General features: G+C 36.5%; 1 protein-coding gene across 3 annotated transcripts in view; it reads left to right on the top strand.

Annotated features, from left to right (window-relative positions):
* LOC105841232 (uncharacterized) overlaps positions 1-19,743 on the top strand; it is a 39,279-nt gene extending 19,536 nt beyond the window's left edge. For 2 of the 3 annotated variants that reach the window (XM_012696003.4, XM_062675522.1), the window contains exons 6-14: positions 222-458; positions 2,737-2,932; positions 4,024-4,250; positions 8,842-9,048; positions 10,016-10,182; positions 12,750-13,041; positions 13,571-13,759; positions 15,080-15,181; positions 17,743-19,743. In XM_012696003.4, coding sequence (XP_012551457.3) covers positions 222-458; positions 2,737-2,932; positions 4,024-4,250; positions 8,842-9,048; positions 10,016-10,182; positions 12,750-13,041; positions 13,571-13,759; positions 15,080-15,181; positions 17,743-17,919 — 1,794 coding nt within the window. In that variant the 3' untranslated portion in view covers positions 17,920-19,743. The remainder of the gene's footprint in view (positions 1-221; positions 459-2,736; positions 2,933-4,023; positions 4,251-8,841; positions 9,049-10,015; positions 10,183-12,749; positions 13,042-13,570; positions 13,760-15,079; positions 15,182-17,742) is intronic. The other variant, XM_012696005.4, reaches the window with a different exon arrangement.
* Positions 19,744-19,890: the final 147 nt, after the last annotated feature.

The following is a 19,890-nucleotide window of genomic DNA, read 5'->3' on the forward strand; positions in this document are numbered from 1 at the left end:
TCTTGTCAGTGGGTTGCGTTTCTGATCCGGTGGTAGATTCTGTGAAGGACTGCTCTTGCTAGGTCCAGACTTAGAAACACTTCGGCCTGTTGAGCTCCGAGAGCTCAACAGGCTAGAGTAAAGCTGAAATGGCCTCCCACGGCTATCAGCATAGGTAAGAAAGACAAAAAAAAGTGTAAAAATTGATTTTGCCTCGTATCCATTTTGATTAATGATTACAGGATCCAATTACATATTTCGAGAAGATCATGGCGACAGCTTCGAAGTACGGGCTTTGTAAAGTGGTCGCTCCTGAGGGATTCAAGCCTTCGTGCAACACGAGCGACGACATCAGGTTTAAAGTATCAAACCAGTACATAGCGCGTATGTACAGTCGATGGGGACCAGCGCAGCGAGAGATATGCGCGATCAAAGCGTACTCGGCCTTACAAAGCGTTCCCTTCACGAGAGCACCTTTGGTTAGTACGAATCTAACTTTTTATTTTTTTTTTTAGATGCTTAGATGAGTGGACGAGCTCACAGCCTACTTGGTGTTAAGTGGTTACTGGAGCCCACATCTACAACGTAAATGCGCCACCCATCTTGAGATATAAGTTCTAAGGTCTCAAGTATAGTTACAACGGCTGCCTAACCCTTCAAACCGAAATGCATTACTGCTTCACGGCAGAAATAGGCAGGGTGGTGGTACCTACCCACGCGGACACACTTACTGGTACCTATTTCTACCATAGCGGATAGATAACGGTATAAGTCAAGTATTACTCAAAAAAACCAAAAAATTATAGTATAATAATAAAAAAAGTAATGAAGTCAAATGTGTAAAAGCAATAACACACGATACCTACATTCATTTTCAATGCAAAAGTTCAAAATGGTATGTTTAGTGTTAAACACACTGTTCCTTGGTTGAAATAATAAACTTAGTAAACTAGGTTTTATATTCATATCATCATAAAAGTAAAATTTATATATACTAGTGGTCCCGCAGTAGTTAAAATTCGACTAGTATTAATTAATAAAACATAATGAATTGAAGTTATAAAGGGGAATTCCCATTTCAGGCCCAAAGCGGACAATAGATTAGAGAAAAAATACTTAGTGCATTAATTTTGTCATAAATAAATATGCATTTACTTTCTTTCAAATAAGCGCCACTACAGTTTACAATAAGTAGTTTAAAAAAAGTAACTCTATTGAAAAAACAAGATTTTTATTTTTGCGGGAAAAATGTTGCCAGCATTAAAACCTTTTACGTATTAAGTAAACATTTTAAGTATATAAATAAAACATATAAATAAATCATTTTAAGTATTATCATTAATAAATCGATTTTAATCGATTATAAGCACATATAATAACATCAAAGACATACCCATTGGACTTTAACTTGTTAGTTTACTTGAGACCTTAGAACTTATATCTCAAGGTGGGTGGCGCATTTACGTTGTAGATGTCTGTGGGTTCCAGTAACCACTTAACACCAGAGTGGCTGTGAGATCGTCCACCCATCTAAGCAATAAAAAAAAATTAACTAGTATTGTTATTTAAATATGTACAACTAAAACAAAAACATAAAAAATAATGTGTACTCGTAAAAAAAAAGATTAAGAAATAAATCAATTATCGGTTATTTAAAAAAATGATCGATATATGAATTTCATGTAATTATTTTTCTTTATACTGACAACACTGATTTTAATCTGACTGCCACCTCGCTTGCTGCTTGTGCTTGCGTTCAGAATGGATGTGTTTTGATTTTTTTCGATTTATTTTGCTTTTATCAATAACGTTTCATATTACGACTGAAAAACATTGTGTGAATTGTGGTTTTAACCTGACCGAGATTTAAAACCGTGTGTATGCTCTCCTGTGCTATTTTTAGATGATTTACTAATTGTGTATGAAGATGAAGAAAATATAGATAATTAAAGAAGTATGCGTGTTTTTTTATACCCTAATAACTACAATTGGATAAAAATACATTAGGAACATCTTAGACATTAAAAAAAGAAAAGTTCTTGTAGTATTTATATAGAAAATTAACTTCAAAATGAGTTTTTATTTTTATTATATTTTTTATAATAGTGGCGTCAATTTCAATATATTTTTTAGATATCCAATACATTTAAGAATATGAATCAGTCCATTTTTATAGTAATATTTGATGTCCACCTTGGGCCCAGCACACTATGGAGAGTGGGCATTCCCCTTTGAACATTATTATGGTTCTATTGTCAAAGATTTTATATTTCTATAATCATAGATTTCGCCAAGACACTATAGATTAGTATAGACTATAGACAAATGTGTATATTGTTTTTTTTAATTGATCTAATATATATTTTATGCATTAATTAAAAAAAAAAAAACTTTCTGCACTCCTCTATATTCTCTATAAGTGTTGGTAATTTCATACTCCTCCGTCCGCGCAATTTTCGTAAAAAGGGGTTAACAAAACAAAGTTTTTGCATCATGTATTAATCTATACTTCTATACTAATACATAAATCTACAGTGGTTTTAACGGATGTTCCGTTATAACTACTGAACCATGCATCCGGTTGACTTGAAACTTGGTATCCATGTAGAAAATACATGTACTTAATGGTTAGGCAGTTGCGGGGGCGTTAATGATGAGATTTTTTCTGGGGGTGAGAAATAATAATGTTAATTTTAAATGCCCAGCGAAGCGGACGGTTACAGCTAATTATATATAGATATTTTTGTTGACATGTAGCTGAATTGTATGGAGCTCGACCTTGCTAAGTTGTATCACTTAGTGCAATTCAACGGGGGTCTTAAGAAAGTTATCGAAAAGAAACGTTGGATCCGCGTCGCCGAGCAGATGCGTTATTGCAAGAACCCGCAGCAAGTGAAGAAACTCGATATAATCTACGTTAAATATTTACTGCCTTATCACACACTATCGCACCGTGAGTATTTAACTTGAAAATATCCAGAAAAAACGACGCCAGGAAAATAACGCAATTAATTATCCTTTTCTTTTTTATAGCCTTTATAGTTGGACAAGCTCACGGCCTACCTGGTGTTAAGTGGCAACCGGAGCCCATAGAAATTTACAACGTAAATGCCGCCACCCATCTCGAGACAAAGTTCTAAGGTCTCAGTTTTTACAGTACAACAGCAGCAGCTGCTCTACCTTTCAAACCGAAAAGCATTACTGCTTCACGGCAGAAATAAATAAATAATAAATAATAATAAATATTTATGTTAAATTAATGTTCGTAATGAAACATGGGAATCATTAAATTTCCATCATTAAGTTTCAAGAGATCTTTTTTGCCACGCACCATCCGGCTATGGAATGAGCTCCCCTCCACGGTGTTTCCCGAGCGCTATGACATGTCCTTCTTCAAACGAGGCTTGTGCAGAGTATTAAGCGGTAGGCAGCAGCTTGGCTCTGCCCTTGGCATTGCTGAAGTCCATGGGCGACGGTAACCACTCACCATCAGGTAGGCCGTATGCTCGTCTGCCTACAAAGGCAATAAAAAAAAATTCATAATAAAATTGGGTGATATGTAATTTTTTTTTTAATTCCTTAAGAAATAATCTTGGGAACTTTGGTGATTGGTGTAATTTTCAACAATAAAAAATATTAATAATAGTTTATAACGTCACGGTCATTGAAGTACTTATATATTCTTTCTCCTACACATACTTATACCTACCTACCTATCTATCTCCTAATTAAGTACTGCGTCATTTTCAAACGAAATTTAAATGAAAATATGTGTCAAAATAGATGTACAAGAGATTACAAACGATTCATATCTTGTTATAATATTGAGTAAAACTCGAGATAATATCACAGAACGAATAACTTTCATTACTAATTAAAACGATGACGCTCGAGTGGATTCCAGTCTCAATCAACACACACAGACACACGTGCACGCGCACACACACACACACAGTAGGGTAAAAATTCGGTAACATAATTTAACGCACTCACATGACAACTAATAGTATTATTTTTTTTGTTAAAACCTATTATTATGTACAGAAGAACGTCACGATATGCTCAGTCAAGTGGAACGGTGCTGGTTAAAGAAGAACCAAAGGATGCTGGACAGGGCTTTTAACCCGCTGCACCGGCAAAAGCGACTGCTGGGCGAGTCCGACTCGTCGACTGATGACGAAGACGACGACTACAATGTGTCCTCCGCTCTCCAAGAGGCCGAGGACTGCGTCGTGCTCGGGAGGAACATGAACCTCGCCATGTTTAAACAGGTCAGTTTCGTTTTGACGTGACAACGTCTTATAATTCGACGGAGCCGGCTGCACGCACGAAAAAACATGACTCATTGAGGCGTTCCATTTAAGGCTTGAAGTGCAAGCGAGAGCGCGCTACGAGCGACAAAGAGGCACAATCGGCCTCCGCGTTCGGCAGCGTTCGACATCCGTCTCTCTCCTACTTGAGTGAGCGATGCATCCGCGTGTACAGCTGCTATACAATAATACATTTACATGTTTTCGTCAAGTATAAAGTTCAGTGAAAAGTGAATGTGGTGTCAATTGTTTATAGCAACGATAATTGCGATAATTGAAAAATGAAACCATTCCATCAGTATTTTCTTATGACGTTGTCACGTTCAACTATCGTCAGTAAACCGACTTTACAGACAACCGATTTTTTTTAACCACAATTAATGTTGGCTGCTCGAATGAGAGTCAAAATTCTATCTAAATTCCTCTATAACGTGAGGCAACCCTAAAGACTGTAAGTAGTCGCTGCTGCCAACTTTTTGGCGGGAACGCGAGGAGTGAAGTCGTGTGATTTGTTTTATTTTTTCTATTTACATTCTCCAGGTTTAAATGTGTAATAAAGGTGGTTTATTAACTGTTTAATATCTGTGAAAGTGCAGAAATGTGGGAAAATCAAACAAAGCCGCTGGACGTAACTTCTCGGGATCCTCCAAAGAGTCCACTGAAAAAATCTCAGTAAATTACCACCATTTTACTGAGATTATATTTCATCCCATATCATTTAATCTCATTTCATTAAAGGGGATTGCCCACTCTCCATAGTGTGCTAGGCCTAAGATGGACATCAAATATTACTATAAAAATGTACTGATTCAAATTCTTAAATGTATTGGATATCTAAAAAATATATTGAAATTGACGCCACTATTATAAAAAATATAATAAAAATAAAAACTCGTTTTGAGGTTAATTTTCTATATAAATAAGTGTCGGATTGTGAGATACTTCAAGAACTTTTCTTTTCTTAATGTTTAAGATGTTCCTAATGTATTTTTATCCAATAGGGTATAAAAACACACTTAATTCTTTAAATATCTATATTTTCTTCATCTTCATACACAATTAGTATCATCTAAAAATAGCAAAGGAGAGCATATACACGGTTTTAAATCTCGGTCAGGGTAAAACCACAATTCACACAATGTTTTTTAGTCGTAGTATGAAGCGTTATTGATAAAAGTAAAATAAATCGAAGAAAAATCAAAACACATCCATTTTGTACGCAAGCACAACACCACAAGCAGCAAGCGAAGTATCAGTCAGTCAGATTAAATTCAGTGTTGTCAGTATAAAGAAAAATAATTACATGAAATTCATATATCGATTATTTTTTTAATTTAATTTATTAACCGATAATTGATTTATATCTTAATCTTTTTTTTACGAGTACACATTATTTTTTATGTTTTTGTTTTAGTTGTACATATTTAAAATAACAATACTAGTAAAGTTTTTTTTATTGCTTAGATGGGTGGGCGAGCTCACAGCTACCCTGGTGTTGCTAAGTGGTTACTCGAGCCCACATACATCTACAACGTAAATGCGCCACCCACCTTGAGACATAAGTTCTAAGGTCTCAAGTATAGTTACAAGTTAAAGTCCAATGGGTATGTCTTCGATGTTATTTTATGTGCATAAAATCCATTAAAATCGTTTGATTAATGATAATACTTAAAATGATTTATTTATATGTTTTATTTATATGCTCAAAATATTTACTTCATACGTAAAAGGATTTGAAGCTGGCAATATTTTTCCCGCAAAAATAAAAATCCTTGTTTTTCTAATAGAGTTACTTTTTTTAAACTACTTATTGTAAACTATAGTGGCGCTTATTTGCAAGAAAGTAAATGCATATTTATTTATGACAAAATTAATGCACTAAGTATTTTTTCTATAATCTATTGTCCGCTTTGGGCCTAAAATGGGCCATCCCCTTTCATCTCAGTTGATTATTGTCTTAAATTAATCATTTTCATTTAATTTCATTTCAGTCCATATTATCATTTTTCATGAAAATAAGAATTAAAATTAAAATAAGACGTGACTTAAAGGTCTTAGTTACTAGGTCATAAAATCCGTTAAAAAAATAAAGTTGCTGCTACCCAATGCATCTATGCATACAGCCAGCCTCTTACTTACCGTAAACAGATTTATCGGATCGGTTATTATGTGAACGTTTAATATTCTCCTTAAAGCAGGCTGCGCGTCAAAACTATAAAAAAACAGGCAATTACAAAAACCGAACAAAACCTTTACAAGCAAATCTTTAATTTGTCGCTGTTTTAATTAAATATTTGATACTATATTTAATACTTAAGACACGGGTTCCGCCTAAATCTAAGCGGTGACTGATGGATTTTCACGCTGACCAGACACACCGGTGTGGATGTGGTCAGCATGTACTCGTGTAGTCTTCTGCACACCCTGTTAAATAAGCACTGCTGTCCAATAATAGACGGGATAGGATACCAAACACGGCATCACATAATTCAAATACCGACATTATTTGTTTTGCCCATATTGCCATTTACCTCCCGATCCACTAACGGTTCTTTTAGGTACCTCAAGCACCGGTCACCATCCTCGCCGAACCCGTCGCCTGTGACGAAGGGCTCGGCGAGTAAACTAACCCATAGATACAGCCCACTGAGTTTTTCGCCGGATCTTCTCAGCGGATCCCCATTCCGATTCCGTAGTAGATTCTGCGAAGCAGTTGCTCTTGAGTTGTTAGGTCTTCTTTGAAGGCGCTCGGGCAGCTGTTAGCAAATGCCATCCCTCCTGGCTGAGCCCATGCTTGCCCACATATCAACCGGAATGGCATGTGGGCTACCAGTAATCCTTCCATCTTAAAAAATAGTATACTTAGTCCGGCCATAAATACTGTTACAATTAAAAATAAACGAAATATTACATTTGAATTTGGAATCTGTCATTTTTATATGATTGCTCATTTTGGCGCCAATACATTGTACAATATTTTGCGATATTAAAATGGAGTGGGGTGATAAAGAGAACCGAATCGCTGTGATTGCATTACACAAAGTAGGTATGGAGCCAAATGCAATTTTTAAAACTCTCCATACGCTTGGTATTAGTAAAATGTTTGTGTACCGGGCTATTAATAGGTGCAATGAGACCTCTGTTTGTGACAGAAAAATATCTGGCCGTCCACGTAGGGTTCGTACGAAAAAGGTGGTCAAAGCAGTAAGGGAAAGAATTCGAAGAAATCCTGTCCGAAAGCAAAAGATTTTATCTCGGGAGATGAAGATAGCATCTAAAACCATGTCGCGTATTTTAAAAGATGACTAAGGACTTGCAGCCTATAATAGACGTACTGGTCATTTCTTAACTGATAATTTAAAAGAGAATAGGGTGGTAAAATCAAAACAACTACTGAAGCGGTACGCAAAGGGAGGTCATAGAAAAAATTTGTTTACGGATGAGAATTTTTTTACAATTGAGCAACATTTTAACAAATAAAACGACCGTATTTATGCTCAAAGCTCTAAGGAAGCTTCCCAATTAGTCGACAGAGTGCAACGTGGGCACTATCCGACTTCAGTGATGGTTTGGTGGGGTATTAGCTATGAAGGAGTGACTGGGCCATACTTTTGTGAAAAAGGTATCAAAACATCGGCACAAGTATATCAAGATACCATTCTTGAGAAGGTAGTACAGCCCTTAACAACACCATGTTCAATAATCAAGAATGGTCCTTCCAGCAAGACTCGGTGCCAGGTCATGAAGCTCGGTCTACGCAGTCTTGGTTGGAAACGAACGTTTCGGACTATCAGAGCTGAAGACTGGCCGTCGTCTAGTCCCGATCTTAATCCGCTGGATTATGATTTATGGTCAGTTTTAGAGAGTACGGCTTGTTCTAAACGCCATGATAATTTGGAGTCCCTAAAACTATCCGTACGATTGGCAGTGAAAAATTTTCCCATGGAAAGAGTGCGTGCTTCTATTGATAACTGGCCTCAACCTTTAAAGGACTGTATTGCAGCCAATGGAGACCACTTCGAATAAGCTTTTTATACTTTAAATTGTTTTATATTTATGTATTAAACTAACACACTGTAAAAGTAATAAATGTTATTTTCAATAGAATTTTTTTTTCCTTTGTCTCAGTATTTATGGCAAGACTAGGTATAGTATGCTGTGCCACTATAGGGTTGGTACGTTTGTTGGTGTGTTGTGCAATTGTAAGATTTTTCAATATGAATAAACAGAGAAGGAATAAGAGAATTTCGTAATCGTAGTTCCGCTAGAGGAATGCGGGAAGTTTATTGTACAAAAGGCTTTCAAATTACCTACACATTTGTTATGAAAACGTGCTTATAACGTAATTATACTGAGACCTTAGAACTCATATCTCAAGGTGGGTTGCGCATTTACGTTATAGATGTGGGCCACCACCAGGTGGGCTGTGAGGTCCAACCATCTAAGCAATAAAAAAATATATTTGTAACTAGCTGCATTGAGGTGCCTAGCCATCATCGCTCCACGTTTTGTATGTTTTTGTTTAAGTTTCAATTTTTGGAAACGAACTTAGATCGCTGCTAACATAATGGAGCTTCACTTCCCCCCCAACGGAGACCCTCCCACGCTGGAGAACGTCGAGAAGGACTACTGGCGGGTGGTGTTGCTCGGCACGGACCACGTGTGCGTCAACTCGGCCTCCATCGACACCGGCAACGATGGTTATGGCTTCAGCAAGAACAAGAACGACGCCTTCGGGAAGCACCCCTGGAACTTAAAGGTGACACAAATGTTTTGAGGAGAGATTCCTCGGGCCTCGTCTCGTTCCGAATACGTTAGCTCCATATCGGAATATCGTAAGTAACATTTAAAGGATCTGTCAAACACAACGCGTACTTAGCGCTGCGTTTTAACGTCGCGCTCTTTTCATGTCACACCAATTGACTAGATGAGTCCAACGCTCCTTGACGCAACGCATTCGCCAAATCATAATGCCTTTCGATAGCAGTGTGAAAATTTAAAAGTATTAATATGTCGAGTGATTCAGATGTGGCATTGTATAATCATGGGTATTTTCTAACAAATTCTATCAATTTTTCGGGCACTATCCAGTATTATAATACACATTCACTCGGATGCTAAAATAAAATTTTTAAAAAATTACAACGCCTGACGTCAAAGCCTCCTAACGCCGCGACTGAGCGTTGCGTATCCCTTGTATCCCTTTTTACGAAAATTGCGCGGACGGAGGAGTATGAAACTTTCCACACTTTTAGAGAATATGTATAGAGAAGAAGTGCACAAATCTAATTTTTTTTTTTTAAATAATGCTTAAAAGATACATTAAATCAATAAAGAAAACATTACACACTACATACCATGTATTTAGTTGAATTTCGACTACTGCGGGACCTCTAGTTACCATAGTAGTACATCACATCTCGGCGTCATAGCGCGCCGTCAGCTTAACGCTCTGACGCGCGCTAATTACGCGTTCTGTTTGACGAAGCCTTTCGCGTCTAGCGAACGCTAACAATAGTTGTCCGATGCGAATGTTTCATAACAGTACTACTATGTTAAAACTTTGCGTGATTGAAAGACGGATTTTCGATTTTTTTATTTCGTGTTTATTGTGTACTATTTACGATTTAACGTTTTACGAATATTTCAAATTATTTGTGATCACGAATAAATAACCGAAAAACTATTATATATAGTATTTTTTTTTTCTGTGTATTTGTACTTAGATGCTGAGTCAAAATCCTGGAAACGTCCTACGGTCTCTGGGCTCTGTGTTAGGCGTTACTGTGCCAACTCTGCACCTCGGGATGGTCTTCTCGACGAGCTGCTGGCACCGTGACCCTCATGGTCTACCCTGGGTGGAGTACATGCACACCGGGCCTGGCAAGATATGGTAAGCAAATGTTATTATTGAAGACTGACTAACCCGGCAGACTTCGTAGTGCCTCAATCGATAAATAAAAGACCTAAATTTTTGTATGCAATAAACTTACAACAAACAAAAGAAATCCGTCCGACGGGGGACACATCAAAGGGAAAACAAAATTTTTATTTAATTCCGAGTATTTTCATATTTATCTACCTTTTAAACATTCTCTGGACTTCCACAAATAATTCAAGACCAAAATTAGCCAAATATATCCAGCCGTTTTCGAGTTTTAGCGAGACTAACGAACAACAATTCATTTTTATTATTATTGAAGATAATCTAGAATACTAGTCTTAATTAACTACAGTAAAAACTACTTATACGCGCATTCACTATTCGCGGATTTAATTGATACATCGACATTGATAAAAATGATTCCATCAATATGTGTATATATCCAACCGAATACCCTTTGTAAACGCGCTAATGCATATTCGTGTTTTCTCTCCCAAATAAGGAGCTTTTACTGTACTATAATAGTTATAGTTATAGTTTTAATTATAAACTAATTTATTTAGAGCAGCGTAAAATGAAAGAGAAATGTTCTGTTGTAACTCTTATATGTACGCCGTTGACTGATACATGTTTAATTGTAGTATAGTAACCGGCAAACATCTTGAGCAAATGACCTTGACTGCGCAGAACCGAATTTTAGATCACTTTGGTGGTGAGGGTGAGGCGCGCGACGGCAGGGGACATCGTATCGAGCGCGTTATTGGTAGATCAGTCGAACCTTGCGTCCCGCACCGCGCCCTCGTTCCGCTTGCTCCCAAAAGTACGCTTGCGTACAGTGAAAAGTCTATCGTTATTAATCGTTAAGTTATTTGTTATAATTGTTTGTTGACTTTGTTGCCATTGCTATTTGTTGAGTGTTTGTTGACTTTTTATAAAAAATACACTATTCCGCGACAAACTGGTGTAGTATTCAAAAGAAAGGGTACAAAAATAGTGTACGACGTATATTGCTTCATTATAAAACAGGGGAAGAATGATATGGAAAAAGTAAAACAGACTTCAGAAGCAACAAAAACATCCGTGAGTACTGTTAGGTGCATTATTAACGAAGCTAAAGGCTCTGGCTTGCTCGCCGTGTTTCGGACTCCGGGTAAGAAAAGATCAGGGAAGAAGAAATTTACCGGAATGGATAGTTTCGTTCAATCTGTAATAAAAAGATGTAATCATAATAACTACATAACAAGCAGCGAAACTCCGTACCGTAGTAAGGCTTCGAAAAATTTAAAGAATATATAAATTTTAATGGCTCGGTATGAAGTTTACGACGAATTATGAAAGAGCTAGGCTTCAGATGAAAAAAAAACAGAAAATAATCGGAAGCTGGTAATTGAAAAAAGTTACAGACGATTACTACGAATCGAATATCTTCAAAAAATAATAAATATAGACAAAAAAGTAGACCGAACCGACCGAGTTGTAAACTACACCGATGATCCCTATGTCGACTCATCACGATGATAGCAACTCGGGTGATAAAAACAGTGATGATGTTGGTCAAGATTATGATAACGAAAAAAAAAAATTACAAATACCAGCTTCGCTTCAACTGAATCAAGACCTGGCAACAGCTCTAGTTTTGACTTAATAGAAGGAAAATCTATTTTACCCCAAGATTGAATTATTACAATTATTAACCTATATTTTTTGTTGATGTTCTCATAAATATATAAATAAATACATATGTTGATTTTAATAATTTAATTGCATTATGACGCAGAGTAAATAATGTTTTTGCACGTGAGTGTACCATGCGCAAACTTACCCCCACTACGTCGACAAATGCTCAAGAAGTTTGCCGGCTATTATAATAACAACTACATAATAAGAGTGGCCACTGAGTTTCTCGCCGGATCTTCTCAGTGTGTTGCGTTTCGGATACGGTGTTAGATTCTGCGAAGCACTGCTCTTGCAAGGGTCAGTGTTAGAAAAATCGTCAGGTTTGAGTCCTGCGAGCTCACCTACTCGTTAGGGTTACGCTGACATAGCCTCTCAAGGCCATCAGCTTAGGTAGGAAAAAAAAATCGGTTGTCTGTAAAGTCGGTTTACTGACGATAGTTGAACGTGACAACGTCATAAGAAAATACTGATGGAATGGTTTCATTTGTCAATTATCGCAATTATCGTTGCTATAAACAATTGATACCACATTCACTTTTCACTGAACTTCATACTTGAAGAAAACATGTAAATGTGTTATTGTATAGCAGCTGTCCACGCGGATGCATCGCTCACTCAAGTAGGAGAGAGACAGATGTCGAACGCTGCCGAACGCGGAGGCCGATTGTGCCTCTTTGTCGCTCGTAGCGCGCTCTCGCTTGCACTTCAAGCCTTAAATGGAACGCCTCAATGAGTCATGTTTTTTCGTGCGTGCAGCCGGCTCCGTCGAATTATAAGACGTTGTCACGTCAAAAAGGAGATATGTTAGTTTGTCTGTCCGTCTGTGCTCCAAACAATAGCAGTTTTTCACTAAAGCCATATAATTGTTAATGATCTTTATTGTTGCACTCACGGAACAGGTACGGGATACCGAACGATCAGAGTGACAATTTTCGTAAGGCGGTCGAAACCCTGTGCCCCACCTCGTGCCAGAACAAATCCATATGGCTCCCGTCGGACATAGCCATGATCCCGCCTAGCCTGCTGCGAGAGCACAACGTGTCCTTATCCAGGGTCGTCCAGAACCCGGGAGAGTTCATCATAGTGTTCCCGAAGGCCTACTCTTGCTCCATAGCAACTGGCTTCACGATATCAGAGAGTGTTTACTTTGCAACCAATTCTTGGTTAGAAACCGTACACCATGTTTTCCAGGTACATAATTTTCATTTTCATTTTAACGAAATATAAGTATCACAATTAGCTGCTCACGAGCACCAATTAAAAGATAAGTTCATTTCAATTAAACTAATATTGTTCATACTGACTCAGAGTCGTGGATTCGATTCCCAACTTGGTTATACATTCATGTAACGAACAATTTTGCTCTTTGTCTGGCTATTTTGTATGTATGAAAAATTCTATAAAACAGTCACCGATTACCGTACTACCGGGAATCCTAGTTTGGGACCAGATGTGACTTGTCTCAGAGTATTATTATACTATGTTAAACACGGGTCAGGATAAATGCATCGCGCTACATCTACACATATTGTGACTACTGCTACTACTACTACTACTACTGCTGCTGCTGCTGCTGTTGCTGTTGCTGCTGTTGCTACTATTACTATTACTACTACTACTACCACTACCACTACCACTACTACTACTACTACTACTACTACTACTACTATTATTATTATTACTATTACTTCTATCACTTAAGAGGTGTAACGTCTTGCAGGAGCTGCGGGAGAGCTGCGAGCCGACCATGTTCTCTCTGGAGCACCTGTTGGTCAGCATCGCGAAGGACAGCCGCTCCTCTCTCAGGATCTTGCAACGCGTGTACTCGAACCTGAGCCCGATCGTTCGAGACGAGCTCGAGTACCGCAACGCCTTGTTGATGAGGGGCGTCAAACTTGCCGAAGACGATGTACGCATATAAATATATTACCTATATACATTTTCATTTACACAATTCGAAATGCCGGCACGTCACACATAGGGAATTTGTGTATTTGCTTTCTTCGCGAAATAACAGCAACTTACGCAGCAGTAATTTTTTTATTTTTTTTTTATTGCTTAGGTGTGTGGACGAGCTCACAGCCCACCTGGTGTTAAGTGGTTACTAGAGCCCATAGACATATACAACGTAAATGCGCCACACACCTTGAGATATAGTTCTAAGTTCTCAGTATAGTCACAACGGCTGCCCCACCCTTCAAACCGAAACGCATTACTGCTTCACGGCAGAAATAGGCGAGGGGCGGTGGTACCTACCCGTGTGGACTCACAAGAGGTCCTACCACCAGTAATTACGCAAATTATAATTTTGTGGGTTTGATTTTTATTACACGATGTTATTCCTTCACCGTGGAAGGCAATCGTAAACATTTGTTGAGTACGTATTTCATTAGAAAAATTGGTACCCGCCTGCAGGATTCGAACACCGGTGCATCGCTACATACGAACGCATCGGACGTCTTATCCTTTAGGCCACGACGACTTCAGGCGTATTGTGTGGCTTTTGTTTTTTGTGTAAACTTAAATTTCTAAATTACTCTTTTTTTTTTCTTTGTTTACTTTCTACTTATATGTGATTTTAATGGTAAAGATATGTTTGGTTATTGTATTAGCTATTTTTTTTAATATTATATGTTTTTATTGCAGTGTTGGCTCCCCAAATAAATAAATAAATATTCTGTATGTTTGTCTGTATATAAATTTCAGCAATGTTAATAAAATAAAAAGAAAATCACAAGAAAGTCCACGAACAAGTCATTCAGAGAAGCCACGACCCTCAGTATTAAGGATTATTGAATCAAGCATCGGGATACAGCCAATTGAACCTAAAGAAATAATGTTGGCTTACTAATATCACTAAAATACTAATTGTTTTATTAATTGAAGTGAACTTGAGCGTTTCGGCTTGAAGGGTGGGACAGCCTGTGTAACTATACAGAGACCTTAGAACTTGTATCTCAAGGTGGGTGGCGCGTTTGCGTTGTAAATGTCTATGTGCTCCAGTAACCACTTAACACACACGTGGGCTGTGAGCTCGTCCACCCATCTAAGCAATAAATAAAAACACTCAAGGAAAAAATACGAATATTGAAATCATTAATACAGCATCAGATGACTTTTAATTAAATTGATAATTTTTGTTAATTATTAATTCGATAATTCAAATTATTTCTCCAAATATGATGTAGGCGTTTCCAATGCTTATACAAAGTTTCATTTTGGTTACCAGAGCCCGGCCCGTAATCAGAATCGCAGGCGGCGGGCGGGCGCTTGGAACGTACGTGAACAGGACGAGTGCGAGATATGTAGGACCACCCTTTACTTCTCAAAGGTACGTATACAAACGAATTTATATAACATATCCTGCACGCATTTGCATTTTTATTTATTGCCATTATTATGTGACGGCCATACGGCCCACGTGATGGTGAGTGGTTACCGTCGCCCATGGACATCAGCAATGCCAAGCCGCTGCATACCGTTAAGTACTCTCCGCGAGCCACGTTTGAAGAAGGATTGAAAAATTGCCTTGAGAAAGTTTGAAGTAGTTGTGTTCTAATGGATAAGACGAAAGAGGTACCACCACCCTGCCTACTTCTGCCGTGAAGCAGCAGATGCGTTTTGGTTTGAAGGGTGGGGCAGCCGTTGTGACTATACTGAGACCTTAGAACTATATCTCAAGGTGTGTGGCGCATTTACGTTGTAGATGTCTATGGGCTCCAGTAACCACTTAGCTCCAGTTGGATCGTGATTTCATGATGATCATGTCTCAATTTTCGTATTAAAGAAGATGACTTATTTTTTTCTTCCTTAAGCTTGCAACTTAGTGGGCTCTACCAGAGTACTGAAATTTTTTTTAGTTTCTTAATTAATGTATACTTAGTCTGGCCATAAATACTGTTACAAAGGAAAACAAAAAAAATCTACGGCAAATAACATTTATTACTTTTACAGTATGTTAGTTTCATACATAAATATAAAACAATTTAAAGTATAAAAAGCTTATTCGAAGTAGTCTCCATTGGCTGCAATACAGTCCTTTAAACGTTAAGGCCAGTTATCAATCGAACAACGCACTCTTTCAATGGGAAAAATTTTCACTGCCAATCGTACGGATTGTTTTAGGGACTCCAAATTATCATGGCGTTTAGAACAAGCCGTACTCTCTAAAACAGACCATAAATCATAATCCAGCGGATTAAGATCGGGACTAGACGACGGCCAGTCTTCAGCTCTGATAGTCCGAAACGTTCGTTTCCAACCAAGACTGCGTAGACCGAGCTTTATGACCTGGCGCCGAGTCTTGCTGGAAGGACCATTCTTGATTATTGAACATGGTGTTGTTAAGGACTGTACTACCTTCTCAAGAATGGTATCTTGATATACTTGTGCCGATGTTTTGATACCTTTTTCACAAAAGTATGGCCCAGTCACTCCTTCATAGCTAATACCCCACCAAACCATCACTGAAGTCGGATAGTGCCCACGTTGCACTCTGTCGACTAATTGGGAAGCTTCCTTAGAGCTTTGAGCATAAATACGGTCATTTTGTTTGTTAAAATGTTGCTCAATTGTAAAAAAATTCTCATCCGTAAACAAAATTTTTCTATGACCTCCCTTTGCGTACCGCTTCAGTAGTTGTTTTGATTTTACCACCCTAATCTCTTTTAAATTATCAATTAAGAAATGACCAGTACGTCTATTATAGGCTGCAAGTCCTAAGTCATCTTTTAAAATACGCGACATGGTTCTAGATACTATCTTCATCTCCCGAGATAAAATCTTTTGCTTTCGGACAGGATTTCTTCGAATTCTTTCCCTTACTGCTTTGACCACCTTTTTCGTACGAACACTACGTGGATGGCCAGATCTTTTTCTGTCACAAACAGATGAGGTCTCATTGCACCTATTAATAGCCCGGTACACAAACATTTTATTAATACCAAGCGTATGGAGAGTTTTAAATATTGCATTTGGCTCCATACCTACTTTGTGTAATGCAATCACAGCGATTCGGTTCTCTTTATCACCCCACTCCATTTTAATATCGCAAAATATTGTACAATGTATTGGCGCCAAAATGAGAAAACTCAATGAGCAATCATATAAAAATGACAGATTCCAAATTCAATTATAATATTTTGTTTATTTTTAATTGTAACAGTATTTATGGCCAGACTAAGTATAATGTGTACTGTTTTGTGACAATGCAAGCGTACTCGTCCCTGATTGGTTGATTATTGTGCGCGCGGAACTAGTTGGCCACGCCTTAGGCATGTGAGCGGGGCGACGGAGAGGTGGGGGCGTTTTCTGTCATTACTGATATGAGATTTGATACTATGATGGATGAAATCATTTTAAACTTACAAGATGATTCTGAATCAAGTTCAGAGAGTTTAGAATCAAGTGATTCAGAGGCAATGTCAGAGTAATTTCATTTAAGTAATTTTTAGTTTGTTTTCATTTAAGTATATTAATTAAGTAATTTCATATATCATTAAAATACGTCAGAATCATCTCATATACTTCTTTTTTTTTGGTTCATTTTAACATTAATTATAATAATTATATTTTTGTTCATTTACTTCAGATTTTGGATCCATATTACATTCATTAACATTTCATATAGTATACCGGAATTAAATAAATATAATTAGATAGGTACAATATAAACTTCTAAATGTTTACCTAATTGTTTTTGATATGTTTATAATTTCATTTATTCATATTTTTTATTATTATTTAGTCATCACTGTCTAATGTTATGTGCGTTACGAGCAGTAGGCGACCCGCCCCCTCACCCCTGTCGCCACTTAAGGCGCGGCTAGTTCCGTGCGCACTATTATTAAATTGGAATATTTACGTATTTGTATTGTTTATAACACGCTATAGGTGGTGGGTATAACGAACAAGCGTTCGGCTGTGTGTATCCTACACGCGCTCCGCTTACTCGAATCCGTCAAGTACGGGAACAAAGACCCCTCAAACTACGAGATGGTACTGAACTTCTCCGATAAAGATCTCAACGAGTTATTGCTCAACGTACAGACACTATTTACTAGAAACTAATCATTTTTGTTTTCTTTATTTTTTATTTTTATTTTTTATTAAAACACATTTGATAACTTTTAGAGTAAGGTTTAGTCTACATTTGTATTCTCCTTTCAGTAATCATTTTTGTTTTCTGTATTATTATTTTTATTTTTTATTAAAACACATTTGATAACTTAAGTATCAGTAAGAGTAAGGTTTAGTCTACATTTGTATTCTCCTTACAGTAATCATTTTTGTTTTCTTTATAATTATTATTTTTTATTAAAACACATTTGATAACTTTTAGAGTAAGGTTTAGTTTATATTTGTATTCGCATTTCAGTATCGTATGTGATATGTTCAAGGTATTTATATGCTTAGTATTTTCACGCAATAAAAATGCAAATACCCAAAAAGTATTCGATTACGGTTTGTCTGACTAAGTTGAAACTTAATTCAGTTGTTATAGAGCTCTTATTATTATGTAAATCGCTTTTTAGAATATATTTTTTTCTTTTTTGTGAGAAACACATTTGATTTCGTTAATTAGATTACAATGAGTTAGTGTTAATTGTTTTGAAAACACACTACAAGGGATCAGGGTATCCTATACAATTTCGAAGTACATATATCGTAATAAAGTAAATCTCGATAATTTGAAAATTAGGTTAATATTTTTTTAAATAAACAAAAATTTTACACCAAAAAATATCAAGAAAATATTTCGTTATTTTTATTATTATTGCATTTACATTCGTTCCCTTTGAGCAATTAATGTCCTCCTTTCTTTGCCTTATAACAAAAAAATGTAAATTTACTCTGAGATTTTGTCACAAATGAAACATATTGTATGACCTCCGCGTGTAGTTAATTATAAAAGTCTGGATAGATTGTTCACTAGTTTACAAATAGTGATTATTGACATTAATTTCTATGATGTCTCTCAACATAATTCAAGTAAGTGCTCTCAGATGTTGAATGTTTTCTCAGCATTTGTTCTTCGATTTTAACTAATACAATAGACGAATCAATATGTGTTGCACTCATAAGGGCTGAGTCTATGAATCACTAGGAAAGTGTTTTTCTATATGTGTTTTTTAAAGTAAGAGTAGAAGACATTAGGACTAATGATATTCATGGTTAGTGTTAGATTTTTTATAAAGATCTCATTCATATTTCTCTTTTACTATTTAATATATTATTATTAAGAAGTACCTTTTTTTAAGTTACAGGAGTAGTTTTATTTTTGAGAAAAAAAAAACTATTGTCAACAAACTTTGGTGATTCTTTGATTGTTGACTGTTTTTCAAAACGACATGTCCCACTTTGTTGATGAATTATCGTAGACTTTGTGTGAGACAATAGGTCTAGTTGGCCGAAACGTCGGCAATATAAGCTTTCGTGAAAGTTGTGTTTACATTATATTATAAGCATTTATACTTAGATTTAAGGATTTATCTTGTAAGTTTTTTGAATATATTACTCAAATTGAACGTTCATTTATATTAATGACGTAAGTCCCGCGAAATAGAAAAATGGCGGCAGTGCTCTACTAGGAGAAAACTGAATTTGAAACATTGAAACTTCCCAAAGGGTCTTGTCTTCGTTTAAAACTTAGTACATGAAATGTTTTAGAATGCCATTAACACGGAACAAACATTTTTCTACGCATGCCAATCCAATATTATGGTTTTTTTTTGTGAAAAATGTATCACTTACTTTGATATCATATTACAAAAGATTATGTAAAAAATTAAACATAAATTTTGGAAACACGTTTATAAAATAACGAATTATCGTTTCGGAATTAGATGAAACCGGTTTTTGTGTCTATTCTGGAAATAAAATAAATATTGATTATGATCGAGTTTTATTTACCTAATTGTCTGAGTTACCGTCAATTCTAATTACTAGGATTTTCTAGAATTAAAGACATAATTATAAACGCTTTTACACATTCACCTAGTGTTCTACCATTCTAAGATATTATTCTGATGCTATTTCCGC

The sequence above is a fragment of the Bombyx mori genome, chromosome 1 (assembly GCF_030269925.1).
Source record: "Bombyx mori chromosome 1, ASM3026992v2".
NCBI classification, from domain to species: Eukaryota; Metazoa; Arthropoda; class Insecta; order Lepidoptera; family Bombycidae; genus Bombyx; species Bombyx mori.